The sequence below is a fragment of the Benincasa hispida genome, chromosome 12, assembly GCF_009727055.1.
Source record: "Benincasa hispida cultivar B227 chromosome 12, ASM972705v1, whole genome shotgun sequence".
Classification (NCBI taxonomy): Eukaryota; Viridiplantae; Streptophyta; class Magnoliopsida; order Cucurbitales; family Cucurbitaceae; genus Benincasa; species Benincasa hispida.
In genome coordinates, this window is record NC_052360.1 from 27386266 (window position 1) to 27405172 (window position 18907).

Genomic DNA, 18907 nt, shown 5'->3' on the forward strand with positions numbered 1-18907 from the left:
AAGAAGAGAAATATGAAACTTAATCACATTATTTGTCATTACTTGGTGGAAAAGAAAACAAAATGAAAAGATGATAGATTAGAATGTGGTTGGTATGGTCATCTTATAGTGACCCACCACTATTTCATAACTTGAAAGTGACATTTTTGGAAAATGACTTGCAATCCAACCCAAAGACATCATCATAAACAAGAGAATCTGGTGTACGGAGCTTCAAATTTTATATAATTCCATAGTCACACTCACACTCACATCACACCACCACCACCTACCCTTTACTCAAACCACACTTTGATTAATTACACTTATCCTATGTATTGATATTTTTATCGATATTTATACATCTATCATTTATTCAATAATGATATAATAGGTAAATTAACATTTTTGTTATATCGTTAAAAAATTCACTGAGACCTTTCAAAAATAAACAACAAAAAATTACTAATATAATTATAATAAAAATAATAAACAAGCAAATTTGTTAAAGTATAAAATGTTTATTTATAAATTTAAATATTCTTTTCAATTTTTTGTTTTTATAATTTTTTTAAAAATATCTATCGATATTGATATTCTATCTACATTTTTATAAAATTGAGATCTCTACCTTTTAAATCTAGACTAAATAATAAACACGTTTTTTTTTTTTTTACAATATATATAAATCAATACATTCAATACAGGGCTTTGGATTCCAACAACAATTCCAATTCCACATATTTAATCAATTTTGTAAATGTATTTTTTAATGAAAAAAAAAAAAGCTTAAACTTCATCGTGCTTGTGTGAGAATATTTAGTTAAACTTTGTTAGTGTAAAATAAATGAGAGTGACATAAAGCTTAAAATTGAAACGTATACCAAATACAATATTTGAAGCTTAAGAATCTATAGACCACTTCTTAAGGAGTCTAATTAGGTATAGTCTTAAATGTTTAGGAATAACTATGGATTAACAACTAAATCAACCTCTCTCTCTCTCTCTCTCTCTCTTTTTCTTTTGAAGAGGTTATTACTCAGAAGAAAATACAGAAGAACTACACTCATTTTGAGCTAAAGACAAAAACCATAAAGGGAAGGAGCTAATCCAGAAAATAGAGGATTCACTGACAATAGCATAGAAGCCAAAGAGTGTGCTAAAATGTTACAATTTCAAGAGATGTGGTTGATTGAAAAGGAAGAAAGAAGATAAAGAGTTTTCTGAATTTTATCACAAACACCAATTTCATTTATGTATGAAGATGATCCATTGAGGGTTTTAACTGCAAAGAGAGAATCAGACTCAATTTCAAGATGATCATGAATATTAAGGCTTAGAGCCAAATCAACTCCATGATGAATAGCTGCGTGGAGGATCGAATATTTGACTTGAAGTTACTATTAAAAACCTTGAAGAGTCTCGGATTACAGTACCAATCGAGAAGGAGATTTTTTAGTAGCATAATAAGTACTATCATAATAACTATTAAAAATCATGATAAATACCATGATAAGTCTCTGATTACAGCACCTTGCCAACAAAGCTGCTATTAAAAATCAACCTTATTACTATCCTGATAAGTACAGATTTGCAATGAGATGATGATGAACTCTAGAATAACTCAACATTCCATTGTCACGAGACAAAATATTCCATACTTAGCTCTACACCATTTTGATCTAAACATCGATGCGAGTGCAACACCAAAAAAAAAAAAACCATATTTATATTTTTTTTTTTCTTTTGTTTGTTTATTTTTCATTTTTTGAAGACTTATTTTGTTTGTTTAACAACCAATGATGCAACTTTGAATGTGTAGTAACATATTGCAGACATGTATTGTGACCAAGGTGAGACAGGTATTTAGTAGGATAGACTTGATTTGCATGAAAAGGATGGTCTAGGGTGAACTCACATTGAACCAAATGGAAGATGATGTTCTAAATACCATTTTAGTTCCTAATATTTTTTTCAACATAAGCAAAGCCAAAGCCTCAATAGATGGGCGGTCAAAATACTCCAACAACCTATCTAGACAATTATGAGTCATTTCAATATGTGAACAAAAAATTCTAAGACATTAAACTATAAAATGAATATTGTTAATTTAATTTGAATAGTAATGTCTGACACAAAATTTAAAAATAATGAAAGAGATAGTAGCTAAAATAATGTATATGTTGTATTAGGTTATATTGAATATGAAATGTGATGAACACAACATTTTCTAGGGTAAAATATAAAGTCGATTTGATAGAGAATTTAGATTATGTTTTATGTTTTCAGATTCCATGAGTTCAGCTATTTGGTAGATAATTTGGATTCTATTTCTGAAAACTGTTTTTGGATTCTATGATCCAAATAATGCAAATTCTGAAAATAACATTTTTTATATTTTCATTGTATCTAAATTTTAAATTTTAGATTTTAAAATGCAGAATTATATAAATAAAGATATAAACATTTAAAAATATAATATACCATGTTATAAAAAATTCATTTAAAACATATATATAATATGTATTATGTAATATTTCATGAATTATATATTACAAAATAATAATTATGTAAATTTTTAACATAAATAAATTAATAATAGTTTATTGTTAACTAAATATTAGTGGCTAACTACATCTAATTTTATGATCTATAAATATATAGTATTAAAAAAATATTAAACAATTATTTAAATTAAAATCAAATTTTTAAACCTCCTGCCAAACACAGGTCTAAAAATATGAAATAAACTTAGTTTTTAATCAATGGGCATGAAGTTTGAAAGTAAAGTTTGTAGGAATGTATCAGCAACAGGGAAAGCAACAAGGATCATTAAACACTCTAATTCATTAATTTTGTCAGAATATAAAGCATGCTCTCGCAGAAACAAGTGGATTTTAAGATATACCTTTGTAAAACTTCTTCAAAGCTCGATTTCTAGCTGCAACCTTCTCCAAATTTTGTTGTAGACCACCTCAAGATCTTCCCCCACCATTCTCTTGGTACTCTAGATTGAGTTGTGTGATTCAAAACAAACTTGAATGAAGGAAATTTTGATAAGTGCTCACAACAGCAATTCAGTTGAAGAACACCTTCTTCACCACAAATTTTTCAGCAAAAATTCTATCGATAACATGCTCCAAATTCACTCCAATCTTCTCAATATATTGGAGACTATCATGCAATGAAGATGACTGCATGAGATGCAGCTCATGCTTGGAGTAATTGAAGCCTAAAGAGATGGATTTTGTGTGAGCAACTTCAAAGGTGATAATGGAATAAACCAAAATTCCATTTGTGTTTTTCCATCTTTTTCAACTTTTCCAAATTGATTTCAAATACATTTATGAAATTGAAAAAATTATTAATTTCATAAATAAAATTTTCTAATAAAATTAATAAATAATTATTTAAACAATTTAAACAATTCTAATTAATTTAATATCAAATATTAAATTAATTTTTATACTAATCCACCTTCATATATTTAAATCATATAATTACTAATTCCCTTAATTCTAATTTGAACGTTGCTATTCTAAAACTAATCCATTTACGAGCTAGTAGGGACCTCGCGGACCTACAGATCATGGGTTCCAAGGATCCGAGATTAATTGGCAACCCCATTCGTTAACTAATGGGTCACTCCATTAAAGTCCATAGTTGCACTCCCATCATGTAGATATATTATGTCCACGTGATTTAACCATAATTAGTAAGTTGACCCTTCACAAGTTATTCGTAATAGCGGCTGGGTCAAATATCTGTTTTACCCCCAAGATTACGTCTTGTTCCTCATGTTCCTACTGATCCTCTAATGAACAATTGGTTTGTGAGTCAATCACTAAACTAAAACTCTCTCAGTCTAGTGAAAGGGTGGGGCCCCTTGTTCAAGACCTGGATTCAATCCTTGAAGAACAACCTTTCTCCTATCCCTAAATCGGGTTAAGCATAAATTCCATCTTGCACCCTATGTTTCCAGCTTTCTATTCAATTTTACCCCTGAAATTGGAGGCTTATTGAGCCGATGCTGTTGAGCCAACCCTCACCTATGCAGATCTAAGGATAATTCTAAATAAACAGGAGTTCATAGTTAGCTTAGGATTAAGATCGAGTTACCTAGGTCATTTAAGTGAAATAGTCAGTCTTATACAGTAAACAACATTATAAAGTAAGACTAACTTATTTCTTAGTCCGATCTTATGCAAACTCATTGCATAAGACGTCCTCACTCCTCATGTCATAACATGTACGAATTAAGACCACTTCGTTTGTAGCACTTTACAACAATTTATAACCAGTAGGTCGCATCCCATAGTGTTACCAGAATAAGGCACCCAACCTTATTCATATACTATAAATTATTTTGACTGTTTACTCGAACCTGATCTACTTTTATGTCTCCACATAAAGTTCAAGTACTCATGTAATAGTCATGGATCTTAATTTATTGTATTTAAACTTTTATGTACACAATTTATAAAATCAATAATAAGTTTATTGACTATAGAAAATGTTTTATCATTTTACAAACTGTGAGTTTTAAAACATAAAACCCAACAAAGTTTTCATTTAGTGAGCATGAAGTTTGAAAGTAACTGAAGAGATAAAATGAAGTATGAATGTATAATTTTTCAAAAAATATATTTTATTTTGATTCCATCTGATTGCCATGTATTAGAGGCAATATTAGATAGTTTTTTTTTACTAAAGTTTATGGATTGTAGATCATAAATATGGTATTGAATCAAACTACATACAAATTTTTAATCTTAATAGCTATGAGTAAGAGATTTTATGCACTAAAAATGGAACCAAGAGAGAAATTCAATCCCCAAGAAACCTCCACGATTTCCCCCCTCAAACCTTCATCTTCTCTGTAATTTTCTTCATCCTTTCCTTTTTCATTTTTTTTCTACTTTCACCTCTTATTTCTTCATCCTTAAACTCGAAGGTGAATGTTGCCTGTCATGGATAGTCTGTCCGGTTTAACGCTTGTCAGAGAAGGTTCATTGGAATGGGTCGTGTCACAATCACACCCTCGTAAAGGTCTCAAGGCGATTGTGCGGCTTCTTCTCGCCCTCGAATAAGTCAGCCAATCCAAATTCGAATAGCCTATGGCACAATAGCGTTTCTCACAGCCTCCACCCTCGTTCTTGAGAAAATGTTTTAGAGAACGAATTTTAGAGAAAAAGGTTTTCGCAAACATTTGAAAGCATGGTTTGAGCAAAGAAATATCATAGTAGGCTAGAAAGTAATAAGCAACAACAACGGGTTTATAGCATACCACACCGGGTATGAGGATATGATGATTAGTCTTACCCCCATTTAGTACATTCTGAACAAAAAGACATCCGCGACTCTTGCATATGAAAATGAACAAGCGGTCATACACTAAAAAAAGTACATAGAAAGTAAACTAACTATCAAAATGAAATACATAAGATGAAAGCATTATAAAAAGAGATGGAGGCGGACATGCAGCCATAGGTGATACGTCTTGGACAAGCATGACCGTGACATTCTCTTTCACTTAATTGGTTGACGTCCTCGTCAACCGACTCTACTCAAACTCAACAAATTGTTAAGCAGTTTCCTTAAGGTCCTCCCAACGAACTTCTCTGTCTTTGAGGCTTTTCCACCTCTCATGAACTCTTCAAACCTTGTCCTAGTCTTCTAACTCTATTGCTTCTTCCAATAAGTCTCTCATTGACTTCTTCCTCTATCATTCTCTCATTGACTTCTTCCTCTATCGTTCTCTTCGTCGTGGCAGACGGACATTTCACCACATTACATCGCTCATCAGCATGGTCGAGGTGATAGGGTTTCAATCTACTTACGTGGATGACATGATGAATCTTCATCCACGATGGTAATTGCACCCGGTAAGAGGCTTTCCCAACCTTTTCGATGACATTTAACAATCTTCTATAGCTACTCATGAGGTGACTTTCTCTTTGGAGGTAGGGATCTTTGTAAACTGTCCCAACTCGGCAACGCAATACTTTTCCAAAACACACATAATGTCTTGAGGGGCAGTGATCCCAACATGTACAACGGTGGGCATAGACCCTGTAATCAATAAGCATTTGGCGAGGGGTATAGATATTACCTTGTGCTCGAGTAAGAACTCCATCTCCAATACCACGTCAAAGTCATCCATTTTAATGATTACGAAATCGGCAGGGCCACTCCAATCCCCAACTTTACGACGATTATCTTTACCATTCCTGTAATAGGCAAGATCACATAATTCACTATTTTTATTTTCCCTGCGCCTCCTTCCCAACAGAGATTCAACCATATGGCTTCTGTTCTGAACATAAAAGTATGGTGGCTCCAGGGTCAACCATGGTACTTTTGCCCGACCTATGGTTGACCCACGCATCTACATACATCAATCTGCCATTTTAGGATTCATTTGTTTCTAACATATTCCTCTAGAGGACAGCTAAAGATCTTAGGGCCTCAACTCGTGGGGTTTCATCTTCCTTTACTTGTATGTTCTCATCCTCTATAAGAACAACCTTGTCTTTCGAGTCCAAGGCTAATAAGGCTTGTAAGGTGTCAAAGGCTGCTCATTTCAGCACTCGTTTGCCTTGTGTTGCCCCTTGCATATATAAAAGAATGGGGCCTAAAAAATCCGTTGATTTGACCCTCGCCACGTATTTCCAATCTTCAGTTGGAATAGTTTGTCATCCCCACTAGTGTCTCTGTCTCTTCCACTATTTCTCGATGGGTTTGAATAATTACTCTTACTCCCGCTATTTGGGGATCTCGAATATTGCCTCATCTCTTAAGATTCATTAGTTAAGTCAAACAATCGTTCGACTGTTGCGTATGTAGCTGGGAGATCCTATACTCTTTGTTTGTATAATTTTGTTTTTGCCCACAGTTTCAGACATTCGACAAAACAGAAAACTGTCTTTTTCGAACATATCTTGTATGTCCAACATCAGTACAGAAAATTGTTTCACATAGCCCATAACAGTTCTAGTATGTTTCAGAAAATTGTTTCACATAGCCCATAATAGTTCTAGTATGTTTCAATTCTCATAATTTATGCCTCACTGATATTTCAACATTTTCAAGGAAAAACTGAGAATTTAACTTCTGTTTTAGTCTCTCCTACGTGTCGATGGTGCACCGACCCTCTTAGATGTCCAGGAAACGAGACCTCCACATAACTTATCATCCTTTGCTAGATGCATTGTCATCAAAGTGATCTTTGACTCTTCAGTGGCTCCATATCAAAGATAAAATTCTCTAGTGCTTTCGTGTCACGAGCCCCATAGAAAGGCTTAGGTTCGGGTACTTTTACCCCGTTGAATTGGACTACACCTTAGGTGGGGTCTAGTTTCCCACCACACTTATAATGAGGTTAACACTTGCACTGATGTCCGAGATCTCAACCCGAACGACACTGAGAGTGGCTCGAAAGTCTTTGAATAACTCATTCACCATTTGAATTATCTCTTTTGCGAGCTGTCTAGTTCTTCGACACGTACGCTCGAAATTACTAATTCTTGTAGCCTTTGTTTCTAGGGTCTCAACCCTTGTTAACAATTCCTTGATGGGCATTCCATCCAAGTGGCCAATCACCACGTCAATTTCATCGACCTTGTCAGAGACTTCTTGTAACCAAGTTCCCAAGAACCGAACCTAATCGAGAACTTATATTAGATAGAGCATTTGCTCTTCTATCTTAACCAACTGGTCTAAGACTTGCCCAACTATTTTGTAACGAACATCACAGCTTCTCAACTTCACGAGCCGACTCTGATACCTACGATCGTACCCTCTAAGGGTCTCAAGGCAAATGTGTGACACTTGTTCTCGCCCTCAAACAAATCAACCAATCCAAATTCGAATAGCCAATGACACAATGAACGTTTCTCAGAACCTCCCCCCATTCTTGAGAAAATATTTTAGAGAACATGTTTTAGAGAAAAAGGTTTTTGCAAACATTTGAAAGCAAGACTTGAACAAAAAAAATTGTAGTAGGCTAGAAAGCAATAAGCAACGACTTTATAATGTACCACACCGGGTAAGAGGATATGATGAATAGTCATCACTTAAATGCATTTTGAATAAAAAGACATATGTCACCATTGCATATGAAAATGGACAAAAGTGATCATATACTCTACAAAGTACACAAAAAATAAACTAAATAGCAAAGGTACGCTCCACTCTCGGGACCCCTACTCTAATCAAAAGACTAAACGCCCCTACTAAAAGGCAGCACTGGAATGAGAAAGGCTTGTAGACTCGTGAGGCTGAACGACACATTCAAAAACTAAAGCGCACACTCGAAAGTGCTTCGAAAGGTGTCAGGTGTGCAAAACCGAAGCCCGCCATGTTCACCCGTTGGGCCAAGGATAAAAAAGTATGGTAAAAAGAGATGGAAGCATGGCTCGTTGAAAGTCATATCATTCGGACGTGCTTTGATAGTGATCTATGCAATCGTGGTTGGCAGATTGGGTTCTACAACTCCAGTGGTTGCCCCTACGGCTTCTGTGGGTGTTGGAAAGCTACGGCTTCTATGGATGTTTGTCAGAGTATTTGGCCGAAGATTTCTTTTTCGAATTATAATTTCTCCAACCTCTCTCATATCTCTCTCAATGTGTCTCTTCTCCTTTTTCTTCTTCATCAAATGGATGGAGGAGTCTAATTATAATAGATAGATGTGTGAAAAAGTGGGGGAGTCCGACCATCTCGAGCACCCTAAACAATCCCAATGTTATCGTCCCAATGTTGTAATCTCGACACTACATTTGTGCAATGATCTAGATGCAGTAATTTCATATCTCTGCCCATTGTTCAATTGCGATTCTCTAAACAGATTTTAGTAGACTTTTCTTAGGAACTTCCTTCCATTCTTTTGGTTCTTATCCTTCAATTCTTCTCACAAATCTGGTTTCTCATTAAAAAGAGATGCACGAAAAACAAATATCATGAAATGTCCAATAACAGCAATTTGATTGGCAACAAAAACTAAACTTGTGCAAGAAAAATCGACCAAAGTGGAACAACAAAAAGGAAAAAAGAAAAGGGGAAGCAGATGAGAAATGGGTTCGTGACCCTGACCCCCTTCGTACACACTATTCAAAGGGAGGGATTTGAAAATGACGCTCAATCCAATGACATAATCAGATTCCATAAAAACGTGGTACGGAGCTCCACCACCAACACCTTTTCAATTATACAATACCTTAACGTGCGGCAACTCCCATTTTGATTAAACAGATCCTTCAATCATATTCACTAAACTATATTCTAAGCCACAACAATCAGATTGATAATAAGAAGATGAATTCAGCCAAATGCGTTATCAATCACATAAAGAGAATATCAAGAGTTCGAAGCAGAAAGTATAAAATGCATAAAGCATAAAGCCTTTTTATCCTCTCCAGAAACTTACCCATATGAACACTACATGGCAAATGAAAAACTAAGATGTAATTTATTTGAAAGCGATAAATTCTAAGGAATACACTGTTTATTTCAAGAAGAGAGGGAAAGCCACCACCCAACTTTTTGAAAGTTGAATCCACCATGAACAATACATGGCAATTGAAAAACTAAGATGTAATTTATTTGAAAGCGATAAATTCTAAGGAATACACTGTTTATTTCAAGAAGAGAGGGGAACCCACCACCCAACCCACCCAACTTTTTGAAAGTTGAATCATGGGTCCAACAACTACGACAAGAACGAGAAAAACCAAATTGCCAAGGTCCACAACTCACCCAAATAACTAAAACCAACCTAATTGATAGCAATCACCAGCTGTTGTCGTCATCTCATTCAATGAGAATAGATTTTCAAATTCAGAGACTTGTTGATCCATGACTTCCAGCTTCCTGTGCCTTTGCGAGAGATGGTCGGCGATCGTGGGGATTTTCCATCTTCTGGCACTTTCTCTGGCTGTGGTTTCTTGCACAGCATGAAATTTCGAGCTCCGTGCGATCCAATTGTGTCCCATGGACACAAGGCTGCAGAAAATTTTACAAACAACATGAGACAAACGAACCCCAGATTTGTTTTTTTTCCTATTGTGATCAGAGGATTCTCAAGATAGGAAACAGAGATCCCAACACAAAACAAATCCCAGATCAGAAATACCCATCACAAAACTAATAAAGGAAATTGAGATAGAGATAACAAATCTATGAACAACATCACAATTTTCTCCAGCGATTTCAGATTGGAAACATGCAAAATGATTGTAAAGGAAAATAATTACAAAGCATGTTACTGAACTGAATTATCAAAAAAGAGAAAGTTCGATTGATTTACCATCTGGTCCAGAATTTGGGCAGTAAAGCTGAAAATCTCTAAGATCGGACCCAAGAATCGGTAGCCTGCCCTCACGCGCGTAAGATTTCAACGCGGTATCAATAACAGCAGCAACAAGTTGCTCCTCGTTGACAATAAATCGAATCGGACCCGCACTACCGAGGACATTGATGCTGATCAAGAGCCTGTTGCCCTTAACATTCTGATTCTTCTTCTGCTTGTACAGCAACATCTTCATAAAATAAAATATCAAATTCAAAATCCAAACCCCTTCTTTTTTTTATTTCTTTCAAATTCTATCCGAAACAGAGAATCGGCAATCGACGATAGCCCCGACAGATTTACCGAAGCTAACGCCGCGATCAAAAAATCAAAAGAGAGAAATAGCAAAAAACAAAAAAGTTAAAAAAAAAACAAAATCCTTGTAATGGGGTTGAGAGAAAAGAAAGAGAACTCTCAAGGGTCAACTCCAAGGCAGCGGTAGTACCAGCCTTCCTTGCAAGAACCAAAAGCGAAAGAAGAAGCAGCAGAGAGAGGAAGACGAGCGCTCGCCCTTGAATCCAAAAGGGAGCGCATGTAATTACTACTACTAGAATTTTCTTCCACCATTCACAACTCTTTCAAAAATTCTCCGATCTATTTCGGCGGATGAGAAGAAAAATATCACAGAGTAAAAGAAAAACTGAAACAGGGATCGTTTCTCAAATTGCACGGGCTCTAAAAATCAAAGAGACAGAAAAGGGGGGATGGAATCAAATGTTCGAGAAGAACCCAGAGAAGAAAATAATGGGGGAAAATTGAAAATTGAGAATGGTGTGGCGAATGAGGAAGAAGAGAAGGGTGGTGGGGGGTATTTAAATGAAATTGATGAAGAAGGAAAATTAGGGTTAGGGTTTGGTTTGGGGCTGTGAAACGAACAACAAAAAAATGTTTTTAATTTTTCTTTGCTCTTAATTTCCGTGTCGTTGAAGGATTCGAAATCCTATACTTCTCGCCGACTTGTCATTCTGGAAATCCCCACACGTTAATTTAAATTGTTTTTAATTCTATTTTCCTACTTTCTTTGTTTTTCTTTCTCTAAAACAAACAAATTCCAGTTATATGTTTTTTTCACCTCTACATTTTTAGGTTTAATTTTGCCTCATGAATCATAATTTATTTTCATTTTTCTAAGAAAAAACAACTAATGATATAAATACATAGACGTAGGAAAGATTAAGAATTTTAAAAAAAAATGAGTTTTTTGAAAAACACTTTTTCTCTAATTATTCCAAATATGGCTAAATTGTCAAAATTGAGCCTGAGTGAATTTTAGGTGAAATCTCTTTGACCTTATACATTTAGAAATAAACAACATCATTTAAAAAGAGGGAAAAAGGTACAAAAGGGGAAAAATGTCGTAAATACATAAACTAAAGTGACTAACTCAAAAAATCTTCGTGGGTGTTTAACCAGCTTACGTGCACTATTCTCTATGGTACAACTCGACCATATAACATTTGGGTGGATATTAAATCCTAGGTAAGTAGCCACATAGATTGAACTCATTCCTTCTTAGACCCTTAAAAATAAGCAAATCAATTTAGATTCTCAAATTTGATTTCCTTTTAAAATTGTCCATGCATCAATCCTAATACTATATTTTATTAACCTGACATTTAAAGATGTCCACGCATGTGTAAGAATTGAATGCATGGATGGTTTTTAAATACATCTTAATTGATGGTTTAGATGGATTAACTTATAACAACGTAGGCATGTTAAGGAATGATTTTAAAATGGTTAAAACGGTTTTTGTCATTTTCAAAATCACTCTTAAATATGTTTTTCTATCATCTAGAATCAATTTTGTCGATATGAAAATTAAATTTAAAAGTGTAAAATTAAATATTAAATTGATTTTCCATGATTAAATGCACATTTAAGGTGATTTTAAACATGAAGAAGTGATTTTAACAATTTCAAAATCACTCCCAAACATGTTCTTAAGGTTTAATCAAATGATCAATTATATGTTTTGTACGGTATTTTTTGAACTAAGTTTGAAGGACAATGTTAACTTGTACTACCATTTTCGAGTTCAACCGTTCGATTTTTCTACCACATATTGTAAAAAATAAATTAAAGTTAAATTTGAGTAGTTGATGTAAGTAACTCAACTTCAATAGTAAATGTTATTGAAGTTGCACATTTATTTTGTAACTTTATCTGCTCCTTTATTTCTTCTACTTTTCGTATTCATTGAGTAACTTCATTTTTCCCTCTTAATCTACTTTTCACAATTATCCAAGAACTCAATTTTACAACTTTACATCCTAAACACAAATTTACTAACTCTAATATATTAATCCAAAATTTAATAACTAGTGCAACGAAATGGAGGTATCAAGCTAAATTCATGGCCAATCAATGAAAGTCTATCCCTAAATGAGAGAACATTCTCAAAAGAACCAAAATTATATATTCAAAATGGATAATCAAAAGCTTTCTATTACATACTCTTAGACTATATATATTCTTATAAGGAAATATTAAAATGAATAACTAAACCATAATTAATCTAAATTATCGAATAAACTAAACATTACTAAAATATACTAATCATCTTCTAATTTTTCTCATCATTCATCTTGACTTACAAAATACTAAAAATGCTAATAGTAATAATAATAATTTAAATAATTAAATAATACAAATAGTTTTCAATGATTTAAATAATTAAAACATTTCAACAAAAAATTTACTAGTTTCAAAGCTAATGGCACATCTTTAAAAGATGGGTTACTGTTTATTAATTATATTATCCAATCAAATGGATATTTCCTGTTTTTTCTTTTTTTGAAAAAATGGACATATTGCTAATTAAATGGTATCTCAATTATCAAACAAAATAAAAATCTCAAAATCAAGATCTCACTTTCAAGTCAAGCCCTTGGACTCTGATAAGGATGGGTGGGTGGACCTCAAAAATTATTTTAATTTTAATATAAAAAACGTTTTAAAGTTATATTATAACAATATTTTTATTAAGAAAATAACAATGGAATATTCCTTCCTAAAAAGTATACCTCAATCAATAAGATTTTATTTTATTTAGTTCAACAATGGTGAAGTAGTGATCCAACCATCAAATTTAAAAATAAAATTTATATCTCATGTACCAAATTAAATTTTGTGTCACCTAAGCTACTATATTCAATATTTTGTCCATAACTTTTTTTAAAAAAATATTTTTCCCATGACTTTAAATTTGTTTAATTTGATTCATACCCCTAGAAAAAGCCAAATTGACAGAAATAATGATATTATGTATTGTAACAACTCCAAAGATCAGTTTTGATTTACTAGAGAAAAAGTGTTTTTAAAAAGTCATTATTATTTAAACTATTTTGATACAATTGGTTTAAATTACACATTGAAAGTGTTTCAAAAACTATTTTGAATGATTGTCAAATACTTCAATTTTATTTAAAATGACTTATTTTCAAAATTAAAGACTTAAAGAATTAAATCAAATACACCCTAAGTTACCTCTATTTATAGTAAAACTAGTAAATTTGTTTTGCGATTAAACTATTTAGGTTCTTATTTAACAAAAGTATTGATTTGTTTGAAAATTTCCTTTTCCACTATATTTGGTTTTATTGATGGTTCCAGCTTCTTTTTACTAAAATAATCAAATTTAACAAAATTTCATTGCATTTAGAGAACTATTTTTTGTTTAGTGTTGGAATAACTATTCATTTAACTAGTCATATTTCGATTTTCAATTTACAAATCATAATTTATAGCATAGATTAGTAAAATTTATAGCTTTTTTTATTCAATTACTATAAAAACACAATTTTAAATACATTGGTTTCAAATATTTCTCAATCTAAACAAAATATTAAAAATAAAAAAAAATAAAAAAACATTTTTGGTCCCTAGACTTTGATGTAGTTTTCATTTAATCTATAGGTTTTCAAATATTACACATTTGGTCCTTAAGTTTTGAGTTTTGTTTCAATTATTTAGTCTCTAAGTTTCAAAATGTTAAATTTTTGTCCATGAGATTTGAGTTTTGTCTCAATTTCATACCTAGATTTCAAGATTTTACATTTTTAACCTCAATTTTTCAATGTCAATCATTGACGTCAATGTATATGAATTAATTAAAAATAATTATGAAGTGAAAATTTTCATTCAATTTTAAAAGTGATAAAAAATAATGAAACTTAATAATTATAATTCTTTTAATAATTTATTAACATAAATTAATACTAGAGATGGAAAATTAATATTTAGTGAATAATCGATATTAAAAATGTAAATCTTGAAACATAAGAATCAAATTGAAACAAAACTCAAATGTAAAAAATATAACTGTAACATTTTGAAATTGAAATCAAACTCAAAACTTAAATTAATATATGTGTAACATTTTGAAATCTGTGGGCTAAACAGAAATTAGACCCAAAACCTAGTGATAAAAAAGTATTTTTTCTAAAAAAAATTAAAAATTAACTTTCAAACTTTTTTTAGAAGAATTATTTTTCAAACTTGTTTTTGTTTTTTTTATCTTTTTTTAGTTCAGTTAATTTGGTATGCTAAAAGAGAGATATTTTACTAAAATTTTAAAACGATATTTGTCATCGTGTACTAAATTCAAACTCATTAATAACGAAAATGATATTTTTCCTAGAAGGAAAAATACAGAATTTATAAAAGAAATCAAATTGAAGAAAAAGAAAAGGGAAAGCGACGAAGACATGTGAGTTATTATGAAGTGATAAAAGGGAAAATTTTTAATTATTATTTTCAGTTCCATTCCATGTACGAAAAGCAAAAACCTCTGTTCTTCACTTCATCTTCTTCTTTCAATGGCAGAGCGAGCACGTGGAGGAGCCGCCTACTCGGCGGGTCAACAAAATTTGCTTTCAATAGTGGAGTTTCCTAGCCGATTCCATTGTCAGCGCTGTGAGTCTTCCATTTCCATTTTCCCCCAAACCCTAATTTCACATTTTTAATCCAAATTCAAATCTCGTCTGCTTTTGGTAATCCTTTTTCAATCTGGTGGCCCCCCTTCCCTCCCCCTGATGATGATATCGATTTCGTTTGTCTGTGTTCGATTCAAATTTCACTTTCACTTTTCCGCTTTGCCCTTGAGATATTTTCTTTTATTGCTTCTTTCAGTTGCATGCGCACCATCTGTTTGTTTAAATGCCTTTAAGGTATACGCCTCACTTTTTCAAGCCTTAGCCAGTTGGTGTTGTGGGTGTGGGTCCATTTAGATAAGCTTTAAGAAGTTGTTTCTGTGCGGTTAAAGATGCCATGTTTGTGGTTTTGTCTTGATTTCAATTAGATTTATGTCAGGTTTATCCAAGAAAACGTAATAAATCAATAGTAATTCGAAAATCCATTTGGAAATTATGTGAGATCCATTAGTCGATATCGTTATTGTTATGATCACCGTTATTGCCATTGTTACCATATGAGAATCATGAATTTATCACATTTACTATTACCATTACCGTTACCATTTGACCTTCAAGAGTAACGATAATAGTAAATATGACAGATTATATTTACAATTGATTTATCAATGAAATTCCATTACGATTATACCAACTGTCATTACGAATTGGTAAATGTAGTCTTAGTGTTGATAGTTTGGTCGAATGGAAATAATTTTCTTATGTGACAAGCTTTATGGATGTGGTATATAGAGAAATGAGCTACAAATGCTGTCTGAAAGCTAAAATGGTTTATTGTGTGTGAAATCAGCTTAACTAGACGAGCGTTTTGAACGGTGTAAAATGGTAAAGGCTAAAGTGCTTTATTGGTATTAGATCAACTTAGCCAAATTAGAGTTTTAATTGTGTAAAAAATAGAGAGAGATACATTTGGACTGATATTATAGTCAACTAATTAAACCTTTCAATTCATCTTCTCTCTACCACAAATAGAGAAAATTTATTGTATAACAGAATGTTACTATCTAGCTATAGTGGGGATGTTTTAAGAGATGTAACCAAACTAAATTGTAAACTAAATAGGAACTTTACAAACCAGATTGAAACTACGTACGCGTAACTGGAACTTGATACTGTAAAGGTTAATTTAGCCCTTTTATGCACATAATGAATGGAAAAGTTTGAGGGAGAATATATGATGTGCTGTGATGGATACCCACCATTGAAATTAGAGCCTTTCACTTAGAGTGAGGCCGCATCGTGGCCGTTGCCATCAGCATCTCATTCCATTGCCAGGCTTGCGCCTTGGCCATTCCCCTGCCTAGCAATGAATCAGTTTCAGCCCCATGTTTAGAAAGTAGGTTCCAGATTCACGGGGAATTTTTCAGTTTTTAAGCAACCTTTTTTTAAAAATCAGTTCGCACCCGTTGATATTTTAAACTATATATTCATTTACTTTTCTTTTGGTTAATCGGTTCTAGGATGATTCATCTAGAAGAAAGAAAGAAATGTTTTTTTTTTTTTTTTTTTTTTGAGAATGGTGTTTATAACGTTTCATATTGAAAGACTATTAAGGTGTATATATTTTATAGAAGCAGCAAGAACAACATGATTCTTAACAGCATTACGTGAACAACTTAAAAATTTCCTTTTAAGCATGGTGATAATTCCGTCCTAAAGAACTGTATGATGTAAGACAAACCGATCATCATAAAAATTTCAGCAGCCCATACAAAGCTCTTAGACAAAATATTCTTTCAGTCCTCGAGTTTTTTTCCATTGTATTTATTTAGTTTTTAGAAAGTATGGTTCATCCTAGCTTTAAGAAATAGTTTAATTTGGTTTTTTGAGTTTCTTTGTTCCATAGGACTCTGTCTCATGAACATCCCCACTAGAAAAAAGGGTAATTTACCCAGCTTTTATGGTAAAAGCTTTGGTGTAATAGAAACTCATCACCATTCTAAACTGTTTTGTGTGGGAAAAGTGAACCAAATCAAGGGGGAAGAAAGAAGGGAGGATTTGAGTATCAGATAATGTTGGTGGCGCTTTGTCCACCAACCAATCCTGGCCTTCGTGGAATCATTATTTTTAGAGTACATTCTGCTTTGGGTGGTTTATTCAGGGGAGGCACTAATGGCCAACAACAGGTAGAAAATGAAGGACCCAAAAGCCTGAATATTTGGCCCTTTTTTCTTTTTTGCTTTTATATTTGTTTGGCATTAGCGTGATTCTCTCTTCATTTTATGGCACATGAATTCGGCAATATCCTGAGGCCTCTGCTCACTTTTCGTCTTCTCGCATCTAATATAAGGTGATTTGTTGTGATCTCCTCTTGACCCACGTACACACGAAACAAAACAGAGAACATGGTTTATATTCCCTTCCAGTTTACTCGCTTTGATATTTTATTTGGATTTGATTCTTACTTTTTGAATATTGTGTTCCAGTCTTTCAGTTATGAAATTTTCTGTTTTGATCCTTTATATTTAATCCTTTAGAAATTGTTTGAGACGCTGAATTGGTTTGGTTATTATAGTCTGTGATTGATTGTGATTGAGTGCAGACTATTCACAGACTATTTTAATCGATTACAAGAGAATATGGTTACGAAATAGTAAACACAGTAGTTAATGAGGATTTTCAAATAGTTTTAATGTAGCTAAATGTGAATTATAATAATTGGAAATTTCAACTATTATAATGGGAGACTCAATGATCGAGTCGGCTATAATAACCTAAAGAGATGTTCATTTACGCTATGGGAATCCGCCCCATTTGCTAAAAAAGGATGCAATATATAAACATGAAATTTCATAGGGATGAGATTGAAATAGGGGGCGAGGACTAGGGGTGTTCAAAAAACTCGATGATCTGAAAAAATCGATCAATCCAACACAAATTAGGGTTATCAACTCATTTGGGTTGGGTTCAAATAGATGAAAATTTTATGGGTTGGGTTGGTTCATGGATTCATCTAATATAACCAAAATCAATTCAAACAAATCCGAATTTATTATTAACTTTAAAAAATATACATATTTTTTTGTTACTTATAACACAATTATTTATACATATATTGATTTTAATTTTATTTAATTCTAATATTTTTTAAATAATTTATTCTTCAACAACTCTTAAAAGTAGTTTCTTTGCATTGTAGAAACATAGTTTTCATTATATAAATTGAAATTGAGTTCTTAATCTTAATTCAATATATGAAAATAATTAAATTAGATTTTTACATATTTACGTTTTGTTTTTTTTAGAACAAAATTTTAAATAAATGACTTGATTAATCTGAACTAATCTAATCCAAATATTTCATAGTTAGGTTGGGTTGAGTTTATTTTTTTACTAAGAGTTTTTTGGGTTAAAGAAATTTACAAATCCAACAATTGAATTGAATCTAAAAAGTCTTTTAACCCAACTCAATTAACGAGGATAAAGAGGCTTTTTTCATCGAGTTCCATTTCGTGGTCATCTTTAATAGTCAACTTTACCCATGGCAAATCGGAGGGCAAAAGCTCCCTTAATTCTTCATTAATTGTTCAACAAAAAGTTTCAGTCTATTTCAAAACCGAACATGGAGCTAGCTTATCAAATGTGGTGTTGTTTTCATGAAGTTGATAGTTGTCAGTATAATTATATTTTATTTGAGTTTAATTTCAAC

At 32.5% G+C, this 18907-nt stretch overlaps 1 protein-coding gene and 1 long non-coding RNA gene across 3 annotated transcripts; one reads left to right on the forward strand and one right to left on the reverse strand.

Moving 5' to 3' along the window:
- Nucleotides 1-9426: 9426 nt before the first annotated feature.
- Nucleotides 9427-11265, reverse strand: LOC120067769 (uncharacterized protein At4g22758). 2 transcript variants are annotated; one of them, XM_039019348.1, is made up of 3 exons: nt 10737-11265; nt 10283-10514; nt 9427-9978 (listed from the first exon to the last, which is right to left on the reverse strand). In XM_039019348.1, exons 2-3 carry the CDS (start codon nt 10512-10514, stop codon nt 9791-9793), a joined length of 420 nt encoding a protein of 139 aa, XP_038875276.1. In that variant the 5' UTR covers nt 10737-11265; the 3' UTR covers nt 9427-9790. The 2 variants fall into 2 exon arrangements, with proteins under 2 accessions (XP_038875276.1, XP_038875275.1); XM_039019347.1 differs by having other exon boundaries at nt 10283-11263.
- Nucleotides 11266-15060: 3795 nt separating this feature from the next.
- On the forward strand, nt 15061-15699 carry LOC120068058. The gene is made up of 2 exons (XR_005479077.1): nt 15061-15241; nt 15458-15699. It is a non-coding gene; the product is annotated as an uncharacterized LOC120068058 (long non-coding RNA).
- Nucleotides 15700-18907: the final 3208 nt, after the last annotated feature.